Source organism: Lynx canadensis, chromosome B3, assembly GCF_007474595.2.
Source record: "Lynx canadensis isolate LIC74 chromosome B3, mLynCan4.pri.v2, whole genome shotgun sequence".
Taxonomy (NCBI): Eukaryota; Metazoa; Chordata; class Mammalia; order Carnivora; family Felidae; genus Lynx; species Lynx canadensis.
In genome coordinates, this window is record NC_044308.2 from 60,580,675 (window position 1) to 60,601,724 (window position 21,050).

Genomic DNA, 21,050 nt, shown 5'->3' on the forward strand with positions numbered 1-21,050 from the left:
CAGACTCAATAATTTTTTAAATATAGGACGAAGGCATTTAGGAGGCTATTTTAAAAAAAAATTGTTTTCATGTTTATTTATTTTTGAGAGAAAGAGTGCGAGCAGGGGAGGATCAGAGAGAGAGGGAGACAAGCATCTGAAGCAGGCTCCAGGCTCCCTGCTGTCCACACAGAGCCTGACGTTGTGCTTGAACCCATGAACCATGAGATCATGACATGAGCTGAAGTCAGACACTTAATTGACTGAGCCACCCAGGTGCCCCTAGGAAGCTATTAACGGCAATTAAACTGCTAAAGTAAATGTTTTACTGTATTACACCATGACTATAGTTAACCATGAACTTAAAAATTTCTACAAAAAGAATAGTGAAGATGATTGTTATTATAATCATACTTGTATAAAGTGGATGAGGGGCGCCTGGGTGGCGCAGTCAGTTAAGCGTCTGACTTCAGCCAGGTCACGATCTCGCGGTCCGTGGGTTCGAGCCCCGCATCAGGCTCTGGGCTGATGGCTCAGAGCCTGGAGCCTGTTTCCGATTCTGTGTCTCCCTCTCTCTCTGCCCCTCCCCTGTTCATGCTCTGTCTCTCTCTGTCCCAAAAATAAATAAACGTTGGAAAAAAAAAATTAAAAAAAAAAAAGTGGATGAAGATTATTGAACATATTGTTAGCAAGAAGATGCATGGAGAACAATGAAGCTTTTTGAGGAGAATGTTGGGCAAGTTAGCTAGAGTCACTCATTAGCTTGCAGGGATTGTAATTCATGCCACAGAATTTAAAATTTCATGTCACAGAATTTTAAATTTTAATATCTATAAAAGATGGGTTGAATACAGGAATAAAAATTTTTTAAATTGCTAAATAAATGCAACAAGCTACCCAGTTATACTTTTAAAACAGTGGTCACATAACCTGTCCTTGGGTTTATGATCTACTCTGTTATATGACGATAACATTTGCTAGTATTTTATATTACCTCGTTAAGGTTGGTGTTACCCCAGTTTCTTTTTCAGTTACTTTTCATTCTAAGATATAATGCTTGCCAGGTTCCAGAATTGAGTAAAGAATTGGAACCTGATGGTAGTTCTGAGTTAAGGGATCTGTAGTCCACCCTTTCCATTTTCCTTGCCTGGTTGTTTCTTGTTCCTTTCCTTGTTTCCTTGCCTGGGCAAGCTTCACTTGAGAGGGGCACAACTTTTAATGCCTTTTTCTGAGTCACAGACTTAACTTCCGGTCTTTGTGTTAGCCCTATGCTTACTAATAAAGAGTGGTTAGTACATGTACTCTTGCTAAGTGTTGTGGTAGGGCAGATGATATAAAAAGTAGGAATACTAGCGAGTAAAATGCTTATAAGCTTATGCTCAAAGATACTGGATGCAGGAAGCCACCAATCACTTGCCTTGGGAATCAGGAGCCAGCCAAGAGTTAGAACTAGCAAATATGACAGCTACCTACAATAAGCCTTTGAAAGTTCTGGTTATAGGTTGATGTGATAAAAAATACTTTCTGACCTTTATTACCAGCTCACTTCTTCCTTAGGTAGGAGCCTTGGAACTTTCTAGGGAGGCCCACTGAGCAAAGTGAGGACCCTCCCAGAGTGCCTCCCAGAAGTGCCCGTCATATCTTTGCTCTGTAACCTTCTGGGCAACCTAGGGGTAGTAGGAAAAACTTGCTCTGTCACTGAGCACTGTCTGTTACCCTGTTTTGCTCATCAGAAATCCATTACTTTTTTGTTCAGGGTTGAGATGGAGGCACACAGTTAGTTACCTTTGGAATTCAGAAAAGGGATTCTAATCTGAGTACCACTCTCCCCACCTCAACAAACCAAAATCAAGCTTTTTCTTTCTTTTTTAAGTTTTTATTTAAGTACACCCAACCTGGGGCTCGAATTCACAACCCCAAGATCAAGAGTCACATGCTCAGGGGCGCCTGGGTGGCGCAGTCGGTTAAGCGTCCGACTTCAGCCAGGTCACGATCTCGCGGTCCGGGAGTTCGAGCCCCGCGTCAGGCTCTGGGCTGATGGCTCAGAGCCTGGAGCCTGTTTCCGATTCTGTGTCTCCCTCTCTCTGTGCCCCTCCCCCGTTCATGCTCTGTCTCTCTCTGTCCCAAAAATAAATAAACGTTGAAAAAAAAAAAATTAAAAAAAAAAAAAAAGAGTCACATGCTCCTTCGACTAAGCCAGCCAGGCACCCCTAAGCTTTTTTTTTTTCTTCACTGTTTCACAGTGTATTATTGTCCTGTGAAGTCTGCGTTGGCTTTAATTAGGTCAGAGTTCAAATATCTTAAGAACTACTGTGTTTATTGTAATGAATCTTAGGAGGTTTATAAACAGATCGCTTCCTCATGGGAAGGTGAGGGAGACCAGACATAACCTACCATCAAACAGCCTGTACTTACTTACATTGCAGGTTGTTTAAACAGTAAAATGAGATAATGTGACAGTGTTGCAAATAAAGTTCTTTGACACCAAACAGTGTTTTTCAGCCTTGAGTTACATAATAAATATTTGGAGAAATATTGTAACATTGATGTTTGAGATGGACTACAGAGTTGTGAGATAGCGGTTACTGGGAAATGTGTCTTTCTGACCTATTTAAATCACTTTTGAGTGACTACCCTTGTATAAGGGTGGGGATAATGAGCATAATGAGGCACAAAATGGAGTCTCTGGAAATTCCAGTGTAATAATTCTACTCTGCCTACACAACTGTATTTCTTTTTATTAATAAGCGATGTGGATGATTCTGCTGTACTGCTTGGGTTTAGAACTTCTTTATATACTGGGGGGCAGGAGCCAAGGCAGGAATCTTTAATGGGTGGAGCAGTTGGTTGAAGGGAGGATAGATAGACCTGTAAGGTCTTACGGGTTCATCACATTGAAGAATAGATAGCAAAAATGAAAAATAGAAATCTGTTAGGACTCCTGTATGACTAAATACAGGAATCTGAAGGAAAAGAATCAGTAATATGGTTTTTGTCCACAGGCATGGTAATTGTATTGACAGCATAGCAATTAGAATGTTGAGAAAAGGTATTTATTATGGGACTTTTAAGGCTGTTATGACTAAGAAATATCACAGATATTTCTCACAGTTTGGGGAAAATTGGAAAAATTTCATAGTGGGTATTTTTAAGTGAAATGGGAGGAAAACTCAAGGGGGTTAAAGTGAGAATGGCAGTAGTTGAATTGTTTTTATATACTTACTTGACTTGTGTAATGTAACCTCTCAAGCACTTTGAGATTGCAGAGTTGGGTGGTTTCTATTTCCTTGACTTCTAATCCTTAAGACCTTGAAAGAGAGCAGTGGTTCCCATCTAGAAAGCTGTGAGCTAATTTGAGTATTTCAGAGAGCTTAATGGAAATCATATATTAACCCAGATTAAAGATATAGAAATTAAAGTTCCTTTGTCTTTGGCTGGAATCCTGTCAATTCAGTACTTAAATACTAGGTCTTCCTTATTGATTAAATGCTTTGTTAGCAGTTATACTTTTTAATTTTTTTACAGACGTTAAAATGAATTTACTTAATTCATGCAGAGTCGAAACATGGAGCTTGTGAAAGGAAAAATAAATAATAAGAGGGAGTCTTTGGTTAACAGGTTGATAGAGAATATTTTATTTTATCTTTATTTATTTAAATCCAAATTAGTTAACATACAGTGTAGTATTGGTTTCAGGAGTAGAATTTAATACTTCGTCTCTTACATATGACACCCAGTGCTCATCCCAACAAGTGCCCTCCTTAATGCCCATCACCCATTTAGCCCATCCTCCCACCCACCTCCCCTCCAGCAACCCTCAGTTTGTTCTCTGTAAAGAGTCTCTTATGGTTTGCCTCCCTGTCTGTTTTTATCTTCTTTTTCCTTCCCTTCCCCTATGTTCATGTTTTTCTCGAATTCCACGTATGAGTGAAATCATATCATATCTTTCTCCAACTGACTTATTTCGCTTAGTGTAATACCCTCTAGCTCCATCCACGTTGTTGCAAATGGCCAGGATTTCATTCTATTTCTTTGCCAAGTAGTGTTCCGTTATATATATATGTATGTATGTATATATATATGTATGTATATACATACACACACACACACACACACACACACACACACACACACACATACACACACACCACGTCTTCTTTATCCATCATCAGTCAGTGGACATTTGGGCTCTTTCCATAATTTGGCCATTGTTGATAATGCTGCTATAAACATTGCGGTGCATGTGCCCCTTCGAATCAGCATTCTTGTATCCTTTAGAGAAATACCTAGTAGTGCAATTGGTGGGCCATAGGGTAGTTCTATTTTTAATTTTTTGAGGAACCTGCATACTGTTTTCCAGAGTGGTTGCACAGGAATATTTTATTATATGACTTTATTTCTGTATCCATTTACTAGGAGTTAATTGGCTAGTTAGTGCTTAGTTCTTACTTGACTAAATATATAAAAACACCACAATAGCTGTTGTTGCTTGTGCCAGAAAGTCAAACTTTTTCATCAACTCTGTTGCTTCTAAGTTTTTTGTTCCTGTTTTGCTTTGATGATTAATAACTTGAAGCAATATAAAAAACATTTCTGTACAGGATAGAGCTGGGCTGGCTCAGTTGAGCGTATGACTCTTGATGTCAAAGTTGTGAGCTCAAGCCCCACGTTGGGTGTAGAGATTACTTAAAATCTTAAAAAAAATTCTGGACATACCTTCTTTATGATTGTTTCCCCAACTCTTAGAACAGTGCTTGGTGCTCAATAAATGCTTGTTGAATGAAACAAAATACTGTATGTAAATAGTAATTAAAGTTGAAGTAAACATTAAGATATAAGAGAATTAAAAGAATAATGATGCATTGGCACTGAGTACCAGAGATTTGTGTTAATTTTGAGATCTAAGAGGTAGTAGCAGTATTAGAAGCACGAATAATATTGTACTTATTCATAAAGGTCTTTTTCTTTGTTGTATTAGGTAGTTGACATTCAGCTTTCTCAAATGGCCAAAATTTTACCTTATAATCTTGTTTTGGTGTGTTTTTTTAAAAAAGTTAGTTTAGAGAGAGTGCACTAGCTGGGGAGAGGGGCAGAGGGCAGGGGTGGGGGAATAGGGAAGGAATCTTAAACAGGCTCCACCCTCAATGTGAAGCCCAGTGTGGGACTCGATCCCATGACCCTGCGATCATGGCCTAAGCTGAAATCACGAGTCAGATGCTCAACCAACTGAGCTACCCAAGCGCCCCTTGTTGAATGAAATTATTTCAGACATTCAGGAATCGTATGAAGTGGGTTGCAATAGCAAGGAAATTGCTGAGTGACCAGGAGAAGTAGAAAACTATAGGTCTCTTCCTTACTGGTCCTTCCACCATGTTGTCTAGGAGTTACAGATTAAATTAGGGTAGTTTATAACTTCATTACTTCACAATTTTAAGGTCCCTCAGGAGTGAATCCAGGCAAGGAAGCAGATATGTCTGTTAGAGCCTGGTGTTTCATGTGTGGAAGGAAAAACAGTGATGCTTGGGAAGTGAAATTAAATTCTCATGTAAGGCATCTTTGAAGGGACATAAGAGAAAAATATGCTAGCGCTAGAGGATTGTAAAATAAACCTTCTGGTTTTAATCCAAACCTCAGTATTTACTCAGCTCTATCTCACATTTGGTAACCAAAGATAGTTCCGTTTGGAACAGTTCTACAAATGCTTATGGGATGCCCGCATTATGGCAAACATGGTTTTAAGTGCTAGATCTATACTAGTGAACAAAATATACAAAGTCCCTGGAAATAGAATTAAGAATTAAAAATAAATATATGCTATTTCGGGTAGTAAGAGATACTTGCCTCAGATGTCTTTTGCTGTTTAACAAGCTAGCCCAAAATTTCCTGGCTTAAAAGAAATATCTTACTGTCTCTTAACATTCTGAGGGTTGAAAAGTCTCGTCTGCATGATTCTTTAAGTCGTCTTACTTGGGGACCCTCATTGGCGGCTTACCTGACATGGCTCATTCACCCAACATGGCTGTCAGATGGTGCTGGTCATTGGGTGCTCAGCTGGGCCTCAGTTCTTTTCCCCTTGTCCTCTCCTTGTGGCTTGGGCTTCCCACAGACTGTGGCTGGGGAAGGGAAAATGAACCACACCTTCGATGGGTGGTGGTGATAAGATTAAATTGCAAAAGAATACACAGGGTGGGAGATAATGCTGTGGCCCTCTACAGAAACAGCCTACCACAGTGCTATTAAAAATATAAAAATCAGGGGCGCCTGGGTGGCGCAGTCGGTTAAGCGTCCGACTTCAGCCAGGTCACGATCTCGCGGTCCGTGAGTTCGAGCCCCGCGTCGGGCTCTGGGCTGATGGCTCAGAGCCTGGAGCCTGTTTCCGATTCTGTGTCTCCCTCTCTCTCTGCCCCTCCCCCGTTCATGCTCTGTCTCTCTCTGTCCCAAAAATAAATAAACGTTGAAAAAAAAATTAAAAAAAAATATATAAAAATCAGGTAGCATACTCAGTAGTTCCATGGATCTGCCTCTTCCTTCAACAGTATTTGGATGTATCAGACCCAGGGATACCCCTTCTTCCAGCCTTCTACCACTTTCCAACCTCTTTTCCAGTCACAACCTTCAGATCCATCTTCTAAGCTATCCCTTGCCTCTGAGACCAGCTAACACTGTGGTTTTTGGTTTTGTTTTTAAGATTAGTTCCTTATTGCTAAACATGAGCTCCTGGATTCGTCAGAATTATTCCCCTGAGGTGGTGGCTGCTGTCAACCTCCTGGTCAACCTGTATCTGCAGGTTTCCTACACCTACTTCTCTCTGGGCTTATATATCAACCATGATGTTGTGACTCTGGCACTTCTACAAGTTAACTGAGGAGAAGTGTGGGGGTGCCCACTGTCTCCTCAAGATGCAAAAACTAGTGGGTGGCCGCACCCTCTAACACAATATGCAGAAGCTGTCCCAAGATGGGTGGGGTGAAACCTTGGACGCTAGGGGAGACACTATGGTCTTGGAGAAGAAACTGAACCAGGCCTTTTTGTATCTGCATGCCTTGGGTTTTGCCCATGCAGACCCTCATCTCTGTGATTTCTTGGAGAGGCATGTACTTGATGAGCAGGTGAAACCATCAAGAAGATGGGCAACCACCTGACAAACCTCTGCAAGCTGGCTGGTCCCCAGGCTGGCTGGGCAGGTATCTCTTCCAAAGGCTCACCCTCAAGCATGACTGAGAGCCTCTGGGGCCCTCTGAGGGGCCCTCTGGCATCCCCTTGGTATCAGGCTTCTGCCTGAGCCTCTCCCAAAGTTTTTGCAGCAAAAAAATAAAATAAGCAGATCAATAGGAAGAAGGAATGGGGAGCAAAAGATATAGGATTGTATAGGTCAGGTAACGCCTCCCTGATGAAGCAACATTTTAGATACTGGAGAGAATGAGCTATGAGAGCCATAAGGACATCTTAAGGAAGCATATTCCAGGCAGAGAGAATAGGGCATATAGAAACTCTAAGGTAGGAGAATCCTTGGTGTGATCCAGGACTAGCAAGAAGGGCAGTGTGGAGGGGCATGGAGTTAGATTGAGGGAAGCAGATATTGTGGCCAATGGCGAGGGACTGGATGTCCTGTGAGTGAGATGGGAATCTGTTGGAAGATTTTGCGCAGAGTAGTTAAGTGATCTGACTTAAATTTTAAAAGAATCCTGTTGTGAGAATCTTTGGCTCCTGTTTTGAGAATAGACTATGAGAGGACACGAGTGGAGCTAGAGACTCAGGTCAGTAGGCTAGTGCCATGTGAGATAACAGACCTGCTAAGTAGTGAGGCGGGGGTGGGTTTGGGATGCATTTCAGCATGGGAGTGGCAGGATTTGCTGATGAGGGTGGATATGGGGTGAGAAAGAGGGATCGAGGATGACTTCCAAAGTTCGAATTTTCATTTACCAGTGTGGGAAGACTGGGAAGAGCAGGGTGGAGGTGAGGGAGACGCAAGACTTGTACTTTTAGCTTGCGTTGAGGTGAATCTAAGAGGACATCTGGGGAGAAAAAGGTTGCTAATTGTTACTTCCTCATTGCAGGTGTGACGTTGAGTGCTTCAGATCTGGTCACTATGGTACGAGAACGAAAATGCATATTGTGCCACATTGTGTACACCTCAAAAAAGGTAATAAATAGAAGAGGGAGAATCCAAGGCTTTTGTGAATGATTTTTTTTCCCCCAGAGACATCACGTGGAATTTGTAGATAGGTGAAAGCTTTTAATGGTGTCTTGTTTCCTAAACCATAGTCTCATTCCACTGGTTTCTTTTTTGCTGCCTCATGAAGCCAATGACTGCATTATTAAATCTCTACCCAGAATTTGAAGATACTCAAAAATCAATAATAAATAGTTACTAATTTAGTCAGTAACTAGTTACGGAGAAGATGCCTTAAAATTCAATTTATTTGAAGTTATACTATTATCTGAGGAGCTAAGGATACAGCATTTGTTGTCTGTACCCGCATTCTGCTTCTGCCCATGCTTGTGAAAAGTGCAGCACATCAAAAATGGTGTTAACAATACCCTAGATGTCCACAAGGTGGGAGTGTTGCTCAGAGAAAAAACACATCTTTCAGAACTGAAAAGAACTTGTACCTTAGGGAAATTGACTGCAATTTGTCTCACTTTTTGCTTTTTCTTGACTGTGTCGTTTGGTTGTTTTGTTGTTTTTTTTTTAATTTTTTTTTAACGTTTATTTATTTTTGAGACAGAGACTGAGCATGAATGGGGGAGGGTCAGAGAAAGGGAGACACAGAATCTGAAACAGGCTCCAGGCTCTGAGCTGTCAGCACAGAGCCCGACGCGGGGCTTGAACTCACGGACCGAGAGATCATGACCTGAGCCGAAGTCGGCCGCTTAACCGACTGAGCCACCCAGGCGCCCCTCGTTTGGTTTTTAAGTAGTGCTGCTAGCTAGAATGCTGAGAGATTTTTCTCTAAGCTTTTTTTTTTTTTTTAATTTTTTTAATGTTATTTAGTTCTGAGAGAGAAAGGCCAGAGCACGAGCAGGGGAGGGGTAGAGAGAGAGGCAGACACAGAATCCAAAGCAGGCTTCACGCTCTGAGCTGTCAGCACAGAGCCTGACGCAGGGCTCAAACTCAAGAACTGAGAGATTATGATCGGAGCTGAAATCGGACACTTAAGCGACTGAGCCACCCAGGCACCCCTCTAAGCTTTTAAGATGTCCTGGATTGTCACTGAAAATTCAGAGAACTGGGAAGATTATCATGAGCTAAGTTAGCCAGAGAAGTTTGAGTGAACCTAGAAAGATGTTTGGGAGAAAGATGGTTTAAAGAAATAAAAGAGAAAGATATTTTAGGTGGAATAACAACATGTACAAAAGTGAAGAGGTAGAGTGGAGTATAACAGTTCTAGGAGTCTATCAGAAGGCTTATCTGATTAAAACAGTTTTGTTTTGGGAATAGTGGGACTGCAATATAGTTTGTAATTTAAATGCAGATAGTTATAAACCGTGTTGAATGCCAGGCTGAGGGGTTTGATTATAATCCATCCAGTAGGCTCGGGTAAAGAAATGTTTTTTGGGGGCGCCTGGGGGGCGCAGTCGGTTAAGCGTCCGACTTCAGCCAGGTCACGATCTCGCAGTCCGTGAGTTTGAGCCCCGCGTCAGGCTCTGGGCTGATGGCTCAGAGCCTGGAGCCTGTTTCCGATTCTGTGTCTCTCTCTCTCTCTGCCCCTCCCCCGTTCATGCTCTGTCTCTCTCTGTCCCAAAAATAAAATAAAACGTTGAGAAAAAAAAAAAAAAAAAGGTTTTTTGTTTGTTTGTTTTTCCTGTTTGGGATTTCTGTTAGTCATGGAAAAATCGGTTAGGAGTTTATTTATTTGTTTGTTCATTAATATTTTTTTAAAGTTTATTTACTTAGAGAAAATGCAAGTGGGAGAGGGGCAGAGACAGAGGGGGAGAATCCCAAGCAGGCTCCATGCCGCCAGCACATGGAGCCCCACACGGGGCTTGAACTCATGAACCCACGAGATTGTGACCTGAGCCAAAATCAAGAGTCTGACACTTAACCAACTGAGCCACCCAGGCACCCAGTTGGGATTCTGAAATCATGTTTAATAATATGGCTGATATCTTTTAACAAAAGTAAAAGAACTGTTCTAGTTTAAAATTTTTTTTGACCAAGGTTTATGCTAATTTGTAATAAATAGAAATTCCTTATGGCTCCTTTCAGATTGGAGGGAGATGGGAACTAGAGAAGATGTGAGAAGGATAGGCAGACACTCAGGTATGGTTTCAGACTTTCATGGTGTAGGAGCCCTATCTTGTGATATCTCATAATTTTGCCATTTTAAGTCTTTGGACGTTTCTTCTACTCTAGTTTAAAACGTTTTTGTCTCTTTATATTTTTCCATGGATCATAATGAAGTTAAATTAAGAGCTGTGATTGATTACCTACTCCTGCCTTAGGAAATGCCAATGATAGGTTTCTTTTTTTTTTAATATTTGTTTTTGAGAGAGAGAGAGTGAGCGAGCATGAGCAGGGGATGGGGGGGAGGGAGGTCAGAATTTCTGAAGTGGGCTCTGAGCTGACAGTTGAGAGCCCGATGTGGGGCTTGAACTCACGAACTATGAGATCCTGACCTGAGCCTAAGGTGGATGTCTAACCGACTGAGCCATCCAGGTGCCCTGTCAATCATAGGTTTTTAAGTGAGGGAGTGTGTGATTTAAGTGTTAAGATTAATGTGGTATTGTGGTGCCTGGGTGGCTCAGTCATTTGAACCTCCAACTTTTGATTTAGGCTCAGGTCATGATATCGAGCTTCATGGGTTCAAGCCCCACCTCGGGTTCCGTGCTGACAGTACGGAACCTGCTTAGGATTCTGTCTCCCTCTCTTTCTGCCCCTCCCCTCACATGTGTTTTCTCTCTCTCTCTTTCTCAAAAATAAATAAATATTAAAAAAAAAAAGTTAATGTGGTCTAAGAAATTAGCAGAATGGGTTAGTTGAAAGGAATAACTCTGATAGTTTTAGATAGATTATGAATAACTTATGTTGAAGCAGTGCTTTCCTCTAGTCTCCCAAACGAGCATAACCCTAATTTCTCCAAATATACTGTGGAGAAGAAAAAGAACCTAAATGTCCTAAGTATGGGGAGAAGCTGTATACTGCATCCCTGAGCATTGTGATGCTCGTTAATTTATGAAAGGCTGAGAAGCCCTGGAGTTAAGAAATACTAAAAAAAAAAAATAATAATAAATTTGTTGTTTTCAGTGTTTTCTAAATTTGTTCAACTGCCAAATCTTTTTAAAAAAAATTTCTTTCCTCCTTCTTCTTTAGAAAATATAACATTGTTAATATAGAAGAACTAAATAGAAGCTTGATAACTGAGCAAGTATGCGTTTGGGGCTATTACTCTAATCCCGTGCCCATGGATCTTTCCTAGTTATTTTGAAAGCTCAGTTGTCACACTATTTGCATTCATTCCTTGGAGCAGGATGGGAGAGGATTTCAGATGTAAATTTAGGAAAAGATTTGTGAAGTGTTTTAGACAATCAAGTCATGTTAAAACAAGTTTTGAATGATAACATTTTTATAACTGAAATAGAATATAGAATTAATTTTTATATCAGAGAGGATGACCTATTTCAGTGAATGGTGTTTTGGTCAGAATGGTTGCAAGAAACAGAGGGACTTAAATTTAGCTCAAGAAAAGGGAATTTGGCACATGTAAATCTCATATAAGGGAAAATTGAACAAAGGGATGCATAGGGATTTGAGTAGGTGTTGTATATTCATGGATTTTTTCATTGTTTATTATGTCACTAACTTGATTCAGCTTTCAGCTATGTAAGTGTTCATTGTAATTAGTGGCCAATCAGTTGTAGGTAGAAGGACGTCACATGTAAAGCCATCCTCCAAGTGAAGCATTTGTAGAGATAGGAAGGAAATGATGGTCATCTTCAATAAAATTGTCATTTAAGGGATGTATTTTGAATCACATCCCTATTTGTCACACTGTAGTAGATAACTTAAAGTAAGAATAGGTTATTGAGTTGTACTCTTTGACAAATGAATTGTATATAATGAGAAATCTGAATGCACTAGATGGTTACAGTGCTTTGCTGTCAAAAACGTCAGGATCTGAGTTCTAGTTTGACCACTTGATTATCTCTGACTCTGAGAGGGCAAGACTGAATATTTTCACACTTACCCCTTCAGTCTCTAAGTCTGTACTTGGCATATAATAAGCAGTGATAAATATTTGGTGAATAAATGAGTTCGCTCCTGTGTATCCTTGTATTCTTTTGAAATTAATAATATTCCCTCAGCAGTGTTGTGCAGTTCATGTGAAGAAATGTTTGAGGCACTTAAACACAGGGCACAGTTAATAGTAATAGTCAACAATTATAGTAGCCCTTTTATTATACATGTCAACAGCCATTCTTTAATTATGTCGTGCTGCGTATGTATACTTGCGCGTGACAAAGGGATAGACATTTACAGCTTTTTGAGTTTTTGGAGGTGTGTGTGCATATGTTTTTAAGTGGAAGCTCTTCCTGCAGATTTTATTTTCTTCCCACTAAGAATGGGATGGAGGGAGGAGAGAACCTAGCAAATTTTCAAACATTTCATCAGAATCAAACAAATCAGTGGGGGAGATTGGGCAGTGAAAATGAAAGCATGATTGAGCTGCTGTGTTCAAAGCAGTTTTTAAAGACTTCATAATCAACCATGGAGAAGTTCTGTATCTGTAACTTCTACCTAGAATTGATATATCCATCTGTTCATTCAGCAAATGTCGACAACCAGATGCCAAGCCCTGGCCAAGACTTGAGTAACAGTTGGAATTTGCTCTTGAGAAACTATCAGTTGAGTAGGGAAAGAAAGTCTGGAGAAAAGTAGCCAAAGAGCTGAGAAGTTAAGTGATTTCAGAGATTTTTTTTTTCTTTTTTAGATAATTGTAGTTAAATTCTTTCTTTTGGGATAGAATTTAACCCACATAGTTTATCTTAAATATTTTGCCCCCCCCCCCTCCAAGACAGTATACTTTCTAACCTTTTTGGAAAGCCATTTAATTGTTTTTTTTCTTAACAGTTCTTTTATTTAAGAATGAAATATGCCCAAAACATAGCTGAAGAATTATGAGGAACTGGTTTCACTATTGAATTGAGAAGGGTAACCATGGCAAGGAACTTGAACCCTAGTTGTTGATTGAGTAAAAACAGAGGGATTTCTTTTCCCAAAACAACCCCCCCTTAGTTTAATCTGCTTTCTTTAATTTTGAAGGAGATGGACGAACACATGCGGAGCATGTTGCATCACAGGGAGCTTGAGAACCTGAAGGGCAGGTATGGGAACGGCTGTATTCCATAACTTGTGAATGTCGTGGGAGCTGAGTGCTGAGGGTGCCTGTTAGCTTATTTCATAGTAATCCTTCATAAGTGAATATTGTCCTATGACATAGAACTGTCTTTTAGAATTATTGACGAATATAGTAGTTTTTTTTGGCATTCAAAGAGGGTAAGTCTTTGTGTATCTAGATGTGTAGAATTCACAGCAGCTCTAACAAGCAGGTTGCAACAAAGGTGGGTGGGGATGGGCTGGTTCCTCATTAGTAAATATTCTCATCCAGACACACCAGTCTTGAAACTAAGACATTTCATGTTAATTGTCTCAGCAGTGTTACAAATTATTACCTGCCATAAACCTTTAGAGTTAGTGGGATAGTCTGAGAAGTCCAAAGTAGGCTAAATGGCAGCAAGTCTCTCATCACTGTAAATAAAATCTGAGTGCAAACTTTGAATATTTAAGAATGCTGTTTTGTGATGCAAAAGTTGAGATGTTTAAATAAAGAAAATCTAATAAGCACCTTTAAAAAATTAAATATAGCATATGTGTGTATTCCATGTCTCTCCCCCCTCCCCCCACATCTGTGGTTCTTTTTTGATGTTTTTTCACTTACTTGAATTTGAGATTTGGAAACAGTATGGAATAGAGAAAGATTGGGAAACTGAGAAATATTAATTTTATCTTTTTTTTTTTTTTTTTTACTTTGTGTCTTATTGCATGAATAATAGATACAGGCTTTGATCATGATGCCCGTGTAAGTCATTCGAAGTTACTTGTGTTTTAAGTACTATGGTTTTAATTGTGTGGGCAAATTAATATGGTAGTAAACTTTCAGCGTATGTTTAGCCTATTAGTGGAGTTTTTCCATGGTCTCTGTTCCCTACTGTGTGAAGGTTAGGTCTAAACAACAGTATAAAAGAGGCTTTCATTTAGATTTAATGTGGAGAATTTTTATCATAATACCTTGAATATATGTAATCTTTAAGTCATTATCATTGGAAACCTATGAAATATAGTCAACCTTTGATTCTCTAAATGTGGATTATCCTAATTACCTCATCCCATTTCCAGCAGACTTCCTTTTGGAATTCACCTTTCTCTGGGCTGTTTACCTGCTACCTGACTATATTATAAATCAAACAAAACATATGAGGTCAGTAAGTCTAGTCCTTAAGAGAGAAGCCATTTTTTTCCCAAGGCTAATGCCTTGTTTTGTTCATACATCCACTAATCAGGTATTTAAAACATTAAAAAAAATTTTTTTGATTACTTAAGATTCATGTTCAGTCAATACAGAATTGTAAAAAGTAAAAAAGGTAGAAATCCTCTCACCCATATATTACTCCCCACCCTGCCCCAATCCTACTCCCTTTTTACAAGAAAGTCATCAGTTTAGTGTATATCTTATCCAAATCTCTTTCTGTATCTATGCATAGATTTATATTTATATGTAGATATATATGGTTTTGTCTTACTAACGTAACTGAACTACATGCCATGTATTTATTGTTCAGTAACTTTTTTCCTCTACTCCTGCCCATCAACTTAACTGTGCTTTGGGGATTTTGTGTATTTCCAATTATTTGGAGCATAGTCAAATAATCAAGGAGAAAGCATTTAGAAGCCTCAAAGCTGACAATAAAAATGTCACCCTTATCATCCAAACTCATTTTATTTAGAGGGGTATACTTTAGTACTTATTTATTCATATTTTAGACACAGTGCTAACAAGTTTTATATGGCTTCCTGGCCTGTAATAAATTATAAGGGAGAAGGCAAAGCAGATAACAAGGAAAAACAGCTGATGAAACTATAAAAAACAAACTTTCAAAAATCATTTACTTACTTGGAGCATTTACTGTAGAGACAAACTGTTAATCCCTAATTTGCACCATAGGGACAAATAGTTACCAGTCATTATTTTTCCTTCCTCTCCTCAGTTTGTGATTATTTTCTGTGGAATTCATGTTTGATTACTCGCTTTCTGATGTTCAGACTATCTGTTTCACTTTATATGTGTATCACTCTAATTTTTAGTTGTGATCTGGTTAAGAAATGTAAAGAGCATACTTTTTAGATTTTGAATACAAACTTGATTGAGAAGTAAGACATTCTTATTTGGTTCACAATTGTGGACATCTGGAGCATTCCCCTATTTTGTCCCCAGTCTGCTTTTTCAGATGCGTGGCCTGTTTCCACAGATAAATGCTATTACAAGGGCACAACTTTATTTATCAACCAGCTGTTGTGGTATAGTTAGAGCAAGCTTAATAAAGAAAAGCTTATGGGTAGAATATCTTAAGGCTTTGCCTTTCACACATGAGAGGAAGTTGTGTGGTAACAGGATGAAGTTAATTTGGGCCCTCCTTTTAATGTCCTGAGGACCGTTTTTGCTTTTATTAGTCAAGAAGTAAAGCAGTACTTTTTCCCCAACAATTACTTACGTAGTTATACAAAATAGTAAGTATTTTAACTGGTTATTTGATAGAGAATTGGGAAATAGCATCATTAAAATATTATTTAATTTGCCATGAGCTTTTTAAAATATGTGGTTTCCCTAACATCATATGTGGAGGCATGAATGCATATTGTATGTAGAACAGATAATATGCCTGCCTCCAGACACAGACGCATTTGCATTTTTAAGAGATGTGGTTGTCCTAACCCCCTGTTCTTTCCCAAGATAAATGTGGATTCTCCTTTTTCTCATTTTGATGTTTCTTGCAAAGATTCTTTCTCCCCCCCCCCCCCCCCCCCGGTCTCTCTTTTTTAAATTTAAATTTTTTTTTTCAACGTTTTATTTATTTTTGGGACAGAGAGAGACAGAGCATGAACGGGGGAGGGGCAGAGAGAGAGGGAGACACAGAATCGGAAACAGGCTCCAGGCTCTGAGCCACCAGCCCAGAGCCTGACGGGGGGCTCGAACTCACGGACCGCGAGATCGTGACCTGGCTGAAGTCGGACGCTTAACCGACTGCGCCACCCAGGCGCCCCCGGTCTCTCTTTTTTAAACAAGAATTCATCTATAAGAAAAATGTTAGGGACTTTTGTTTTGGATAGTTTGCTTTTAGTGTTAACCTTTATTTATATTGCACTTATTGCCTGTACCCTTTTGGGCAGGATCTCTTCAGGTGTTTTTCTATTAAATACGACTTTATTAATTTTTAAAAATTAAATATAATTTTAGTACTATGGTTACTATCCTTTCTTACGAGGAAATCCCATGTGTTTAAAAAATCTGTGTTTGAGTGTTTGTTTCACATCCAGCATATGCCTGTGCTTTGGGGATCACAGTGTGTGGGTTTATGATTATGGATGTTTATTTTTAACAGAGTTAAATACTGTCTATACTGCATTCCTTAATATTTTAAACAGTATGGTCTTCCAGTAATATCTGTAAAGAGAGAGGGATTTTGGTGGTTTGGATGTGAGAAAAATTCTATCCATTTTAGAAGTAAGGGTATAATCAGAAATTTTATTTAAGAATACCTTTTTGGGGGTGCCTGGGTGGCCCAGTCAGTTAAGTATCCGACTCTTGGTTTCAGCTTAAGTCATGATCTCACAGTTTTGTGGGTTCGAGCCCTGCATCTGGCTCTATGCTGGCAGTGCACAGAGGATTCTTTCTCTTGGGATTCTCTCTCTCCCTCTCTCTCTGCCCCTCCCCTGCTCACCCTGTCTCTGTCTCTCTTAAAAAAAAACAACAAAAAAACAAAAAAACAAAACTTTAAAAACTTAAAAAAACAACAACAAAAAACCCTTTTGGAATGATGTCTCTGGTACTACGATATACGGTTTAGTATTCTGTAAGTTTTTAGGGAGAAAAGTGGACTAAAACATTTTTCATAGTTTTAGAGAGTTTAGAGCCAAGAAGATTTTCTAACCAGAAAATTCACTTGATTCGAATTTTCTTTTTGACTTCATGATTTAAATTATAAAACTTTTTTTTTTAAATTGAAGCATAGTTGACACACAATGTTACATTAGTTTTTAGGGGTACATCATAATGGTGCAAGACCTCTGTAAGTATGACTCGAATTTTTATTATAGTGTAAATTCTATATTCTAGGTTAGTTGGGGTTTTCAGACTCTTCTGATGGTAGGTAGATTTATATTTACATATTTTTAATTTCTTTCTGTGTTGCCATGAGAAAAGGCTTGATTTCTGTTACAAGTTAACATCCACTTTTGTTTTCTTGAATGTTTTTATTTTTGAGAGAGAGAATGTGAGGACTAGATCGGGAGGGTCAGAGAGAGAGGGAGATACAGAATCTGAAGTAGGCTCCAGGCTCTGAGCTGTCAGCACAGAGCCCAATGTGGGGCTCAAACTTACGAACCGTGAGATGGTGACCTGAGCTGAAGTTGGACGCTTAACCGACTGAGCCACCCAGGTGCCCCTTGTTGTTGTTGTTTTTGTTTTTAAATAAATGTTCAGGTGGTCTGTAACAGAAACCATCTTTTGGTAAATGAAGTGCTCAGTTTTGAGGTTCTCTTCTGGTTAATTGATGTGAATTCCACCATGTCTTTATAGATATACTTGAGGGGAGGATGGAGCATTGTTGTGCATGGTGTGTGTCTGTCTTATCAAAGACAGCATGTCTTTTTGTGTTGGTTTTTTAAAGGTTTATCTATTTTTGTGAGCAGGGGGAGGGGCAGAGGTAGAGAGAGAGAGGGACAGAGGATGCTGACAGCAGCGAGCCCAGTGCAGGCCTCACAAACTCACAAACTGTGAGATCATGACCTGAGCCAAAGCTGAATGCTCACCTGACTGAGCCACCCAGGCACTCCTGAATTTTATTTATTTATTTTTTTTAAGATTGGCAAAGGTAGAGAATTTAATCACTGGAGAAAGCACCAACTTAATTCTACATAACTACCCTTACCATTGTTTTCCATGCTTTTCATGATTACCTCCATAACTGTTCCTCCTTCCTGCTTTTCTTTCTTTTGCTTTTAGCTGAAGGTGGTATTTCAGTTGGTGGCTTAGGTTACCTACCTAGGACACTTTTCCCTGGGTACCTCTCATGTACAGATGGGATATACATATTAAGAAACTTCTTATAAAATAAATAAATAAGTAAGTAAGTAATAGAGATTGGCATAGGAAGTACAAAAATATCACTTGTGTAAACCCAAGACAAATGATACAGAGGTAAGCCCATCTGGATTATTGAATGGATTTTACTGTCCATTCCTTACACTTGTGGCCATGGTGTTCAGATGTTTCCCATCAATGACTGCATAGACAGCTGAACCAATCAAGGAATTTCAGGAAGCTAAAAAACCAGTTAAAACACTCATCTACTACAGCTGTGGATGTCGATTCAAGATTTTGGTTTCTTTTTTTTTTTTTTTTAATTTTTTTTTTTTTTAACGTTTATTTATTTTTGAGACAGAGAGAGACAGAGCATGAATGGGGAAGGGGCAGAGAGAGAGGGAGACACAGAATCTGAAACAGGCTCCAGGCTCTGAGCCATCAGCCCAGAGCCCGACGTGGGGCTCAAACTCAGGGACCGCAAGATCGTGACCTTAGCTGAAGTCGGACGCTTAACCGACTGAGCCACCCAGGCGCCCCAAGATTTTGGTTTCTTAAAACTGGCCAAATATGAGAGTTACCATTAACTGTGTAAAGTAAAAGGGGAAAAAAAAAAAAACTGCTCAATTTTCTTTCTGAACAAGAACTGGTTTTGCTTCTCTCTAAACTTTTGCATTTTCTGAAACTTGAGAAAAACCATTTGCCTAGCACAGCTGTTAACTTCCTACAACTGAAATGCTTTCCATTCCCTTTAAATAAGCCCTTCTGAAGCAGAATGTAGGTCACATGTATCATCCAGCCCAAAAAAGTTTGCTGAGACTCCTCCTATCATTTGCTCTGGGGTCCGGAATCTGCACATTCCAGGCAGAGCTCCAGCCGGGTCCGATTTAGTTACCACGTTGGGATTGGTTAGGCTGCCTGCTCTTTTCTCCACCCCTAAACTTTCACTGGGAGAAAGCTCTTGAGCCTGAGATAAAATGGAAGCGCTGTCACCAGGCTTCTGAGTGCAGCTGGCATCATGGGTGTGCTCTAGAGCAACTTCTGTTTGCTCTGAGCCCCCTGCCCTGCCTCCCCTTTCACCATGTTTCCTCTGGCAAGATTTTAAGTACAGCAATTCAAGAAGATTTCTCCTCCTAAACTACATTATTCTGAAGTGTATTGCCTCTTGATTGCTGGAAAAGAATCTTAAGTTCGTTTCAAAAATAACTTATGAACAAACTCATTAAAAGTGATGAAAGGAGCATTGAAATTGATTAGCACTAATCTTTCACTGTGCCCAAGTGTGCGGTGTTTTTCAGAGGAAACCATACCAGATCTAGTGAGTGTGCCATGCCAGTGGGCAGAATTGAACGTCCCTCATCTCCCTCTTTCCCTAGGGACAGTAGTCATGAGTGCCGAGTGTGCGGGGTCACAGAAGTGGGTCTTTCTGCATATGCAAAGCACATTTCTAGCCAGTTGCACAAAGATAACGTTGATGCCCAGGAGAGAGAAGATGATGGAAAGGGAGAAGAAGAGGAAGAAGATTATTTTGACAAGGAACTCGTTCAGTTAATAAAACAAAGGAAAGAACAAAGTCGGTGAGTAATTATTTTGATTTTTAAAAAGTCTGTCTGAAACAGTGTGGTAGAGAATACATTTTCCATTTCCGTACTTTTCATCTAGTAACTTTCAAACTTATTTTAATTGCAAAGGTTAGCTTGAGGTTGCTGTCTTATGCATGAAATGTCAGTGGAATCCTCTCTTGAACTACTGTACTATCTGCTTACAGAAAAAACAAACTCAGTATTATCCCTCCATAAAAGTTAGCTATAGGTGCTACATATCTGAAATTTTCACTGTGTTGATAACCATGTTTAAAAGTGGCTTTATTCCAGTTTTTTTTTTTTTTTTGAACACCAGTGAATCGTTTTATTTGGTACCCAGAATGTCTACTGGAAAGGTATTAGTGTATAAGCTTCCTTCATATATATTGTATTTCTTATTCTATCCGTCAGTAAAAAAATGTTTTGCCCCATGTGAATTAACATGGTGCTTCTACCAAATGTGATTGATTCTTCATTATTTAGTGTTTCAGTAAGTATTTACTGGATACATTTGTATTTTAAGCTTGACAATGTCAAGATCATTTGAGTAATATAAGTTTTCTAGCTGTACTACGTAATTTTATACCTGCATCTATAATTCGGGTATTAGGCTTTTGTATTTTTACATTACTGAGTTGTGGCCTAAAGAGTTCAAGCAGAAATTTTCAGATATGAGTAAGAGAGAGAACCATTTAAGAGGTTGGGTGATTTTTCAAGTCCTAGAATATAATGAGAAACGTTATACGTTCTAATATAAAATTTTAAAGATTCTTTCTGAGTACTAGTTATACCAGGTATGCAGTCTGTATTCAGTTAGTGGTTTAGTTTAAAAAGGAAGTAGTCTTTACTACTTGTAGTATATGCTACAAGTGTTTTGAACAAGTCCTTGAAGGAGACTTTCTTAGTCTTAAAATGTCAGTAGCACCTGGTTCTTAAACCCGTTTTGCTGCTTAGTCCTTCAAATGACATTGTTACTACTTTCAGTATAGCTGTAGTTTATTCTTGTTTTAGGGTGTTGAAGCCTCTAGGAGGCTAACTTTTATTTTTTTCTTACGCATTTGTGCCATTATTAGCTTATCTGTGTAAATGATTAAACATTAAGTCAGAAGGTAAAAGAGCTTCTCAGTAA

General features: G+C 39.2%; 1 protein-coding gene and 1 pseudogene across 5 annotated transcripts in view; both read left to right on the forward strand.

Moving 5' to 3' along the window:
* ZNF106 (zinc finger protein 106) overlaps positions 1-21,050 on the forward strand; it is a 66,429-nt gene that overhangs the window by 16,189 nt on the left and 29,190 nt on the right. For 3 of the 5 annotated variants that reach the window (XM_030318407.1, XM_030318409.1, XM_030318410.1), the window contains exons 2-4: positions 8,037-8,122; positions 13,244-13,305; positions 19,715-19,915. In XM_030318407.1, coding sequence (XP_030174267.1) covers positions 8,069-8,122; positions 13,244-13,305; positions 19,715-19,915 — 317 coding nt within the window. In that variant the 5' untranslated portion in view covers positions 8,037-8,068. Of the gene's footprint in view, positions 1-8,036; positions 8,123-10,189; positions 10,244-13,243; positions 13,306-19,714; positions 19,916-21,050 lie in introns of all 5 variants that reach the window. The other 2 variants (XM_032593661.2, XM_030318412.1) reach the window with 2 other exon arrangements.
* LOC115516044 lies at positions 6,520-7,200 on the forward strand (annotated as a pseudogene).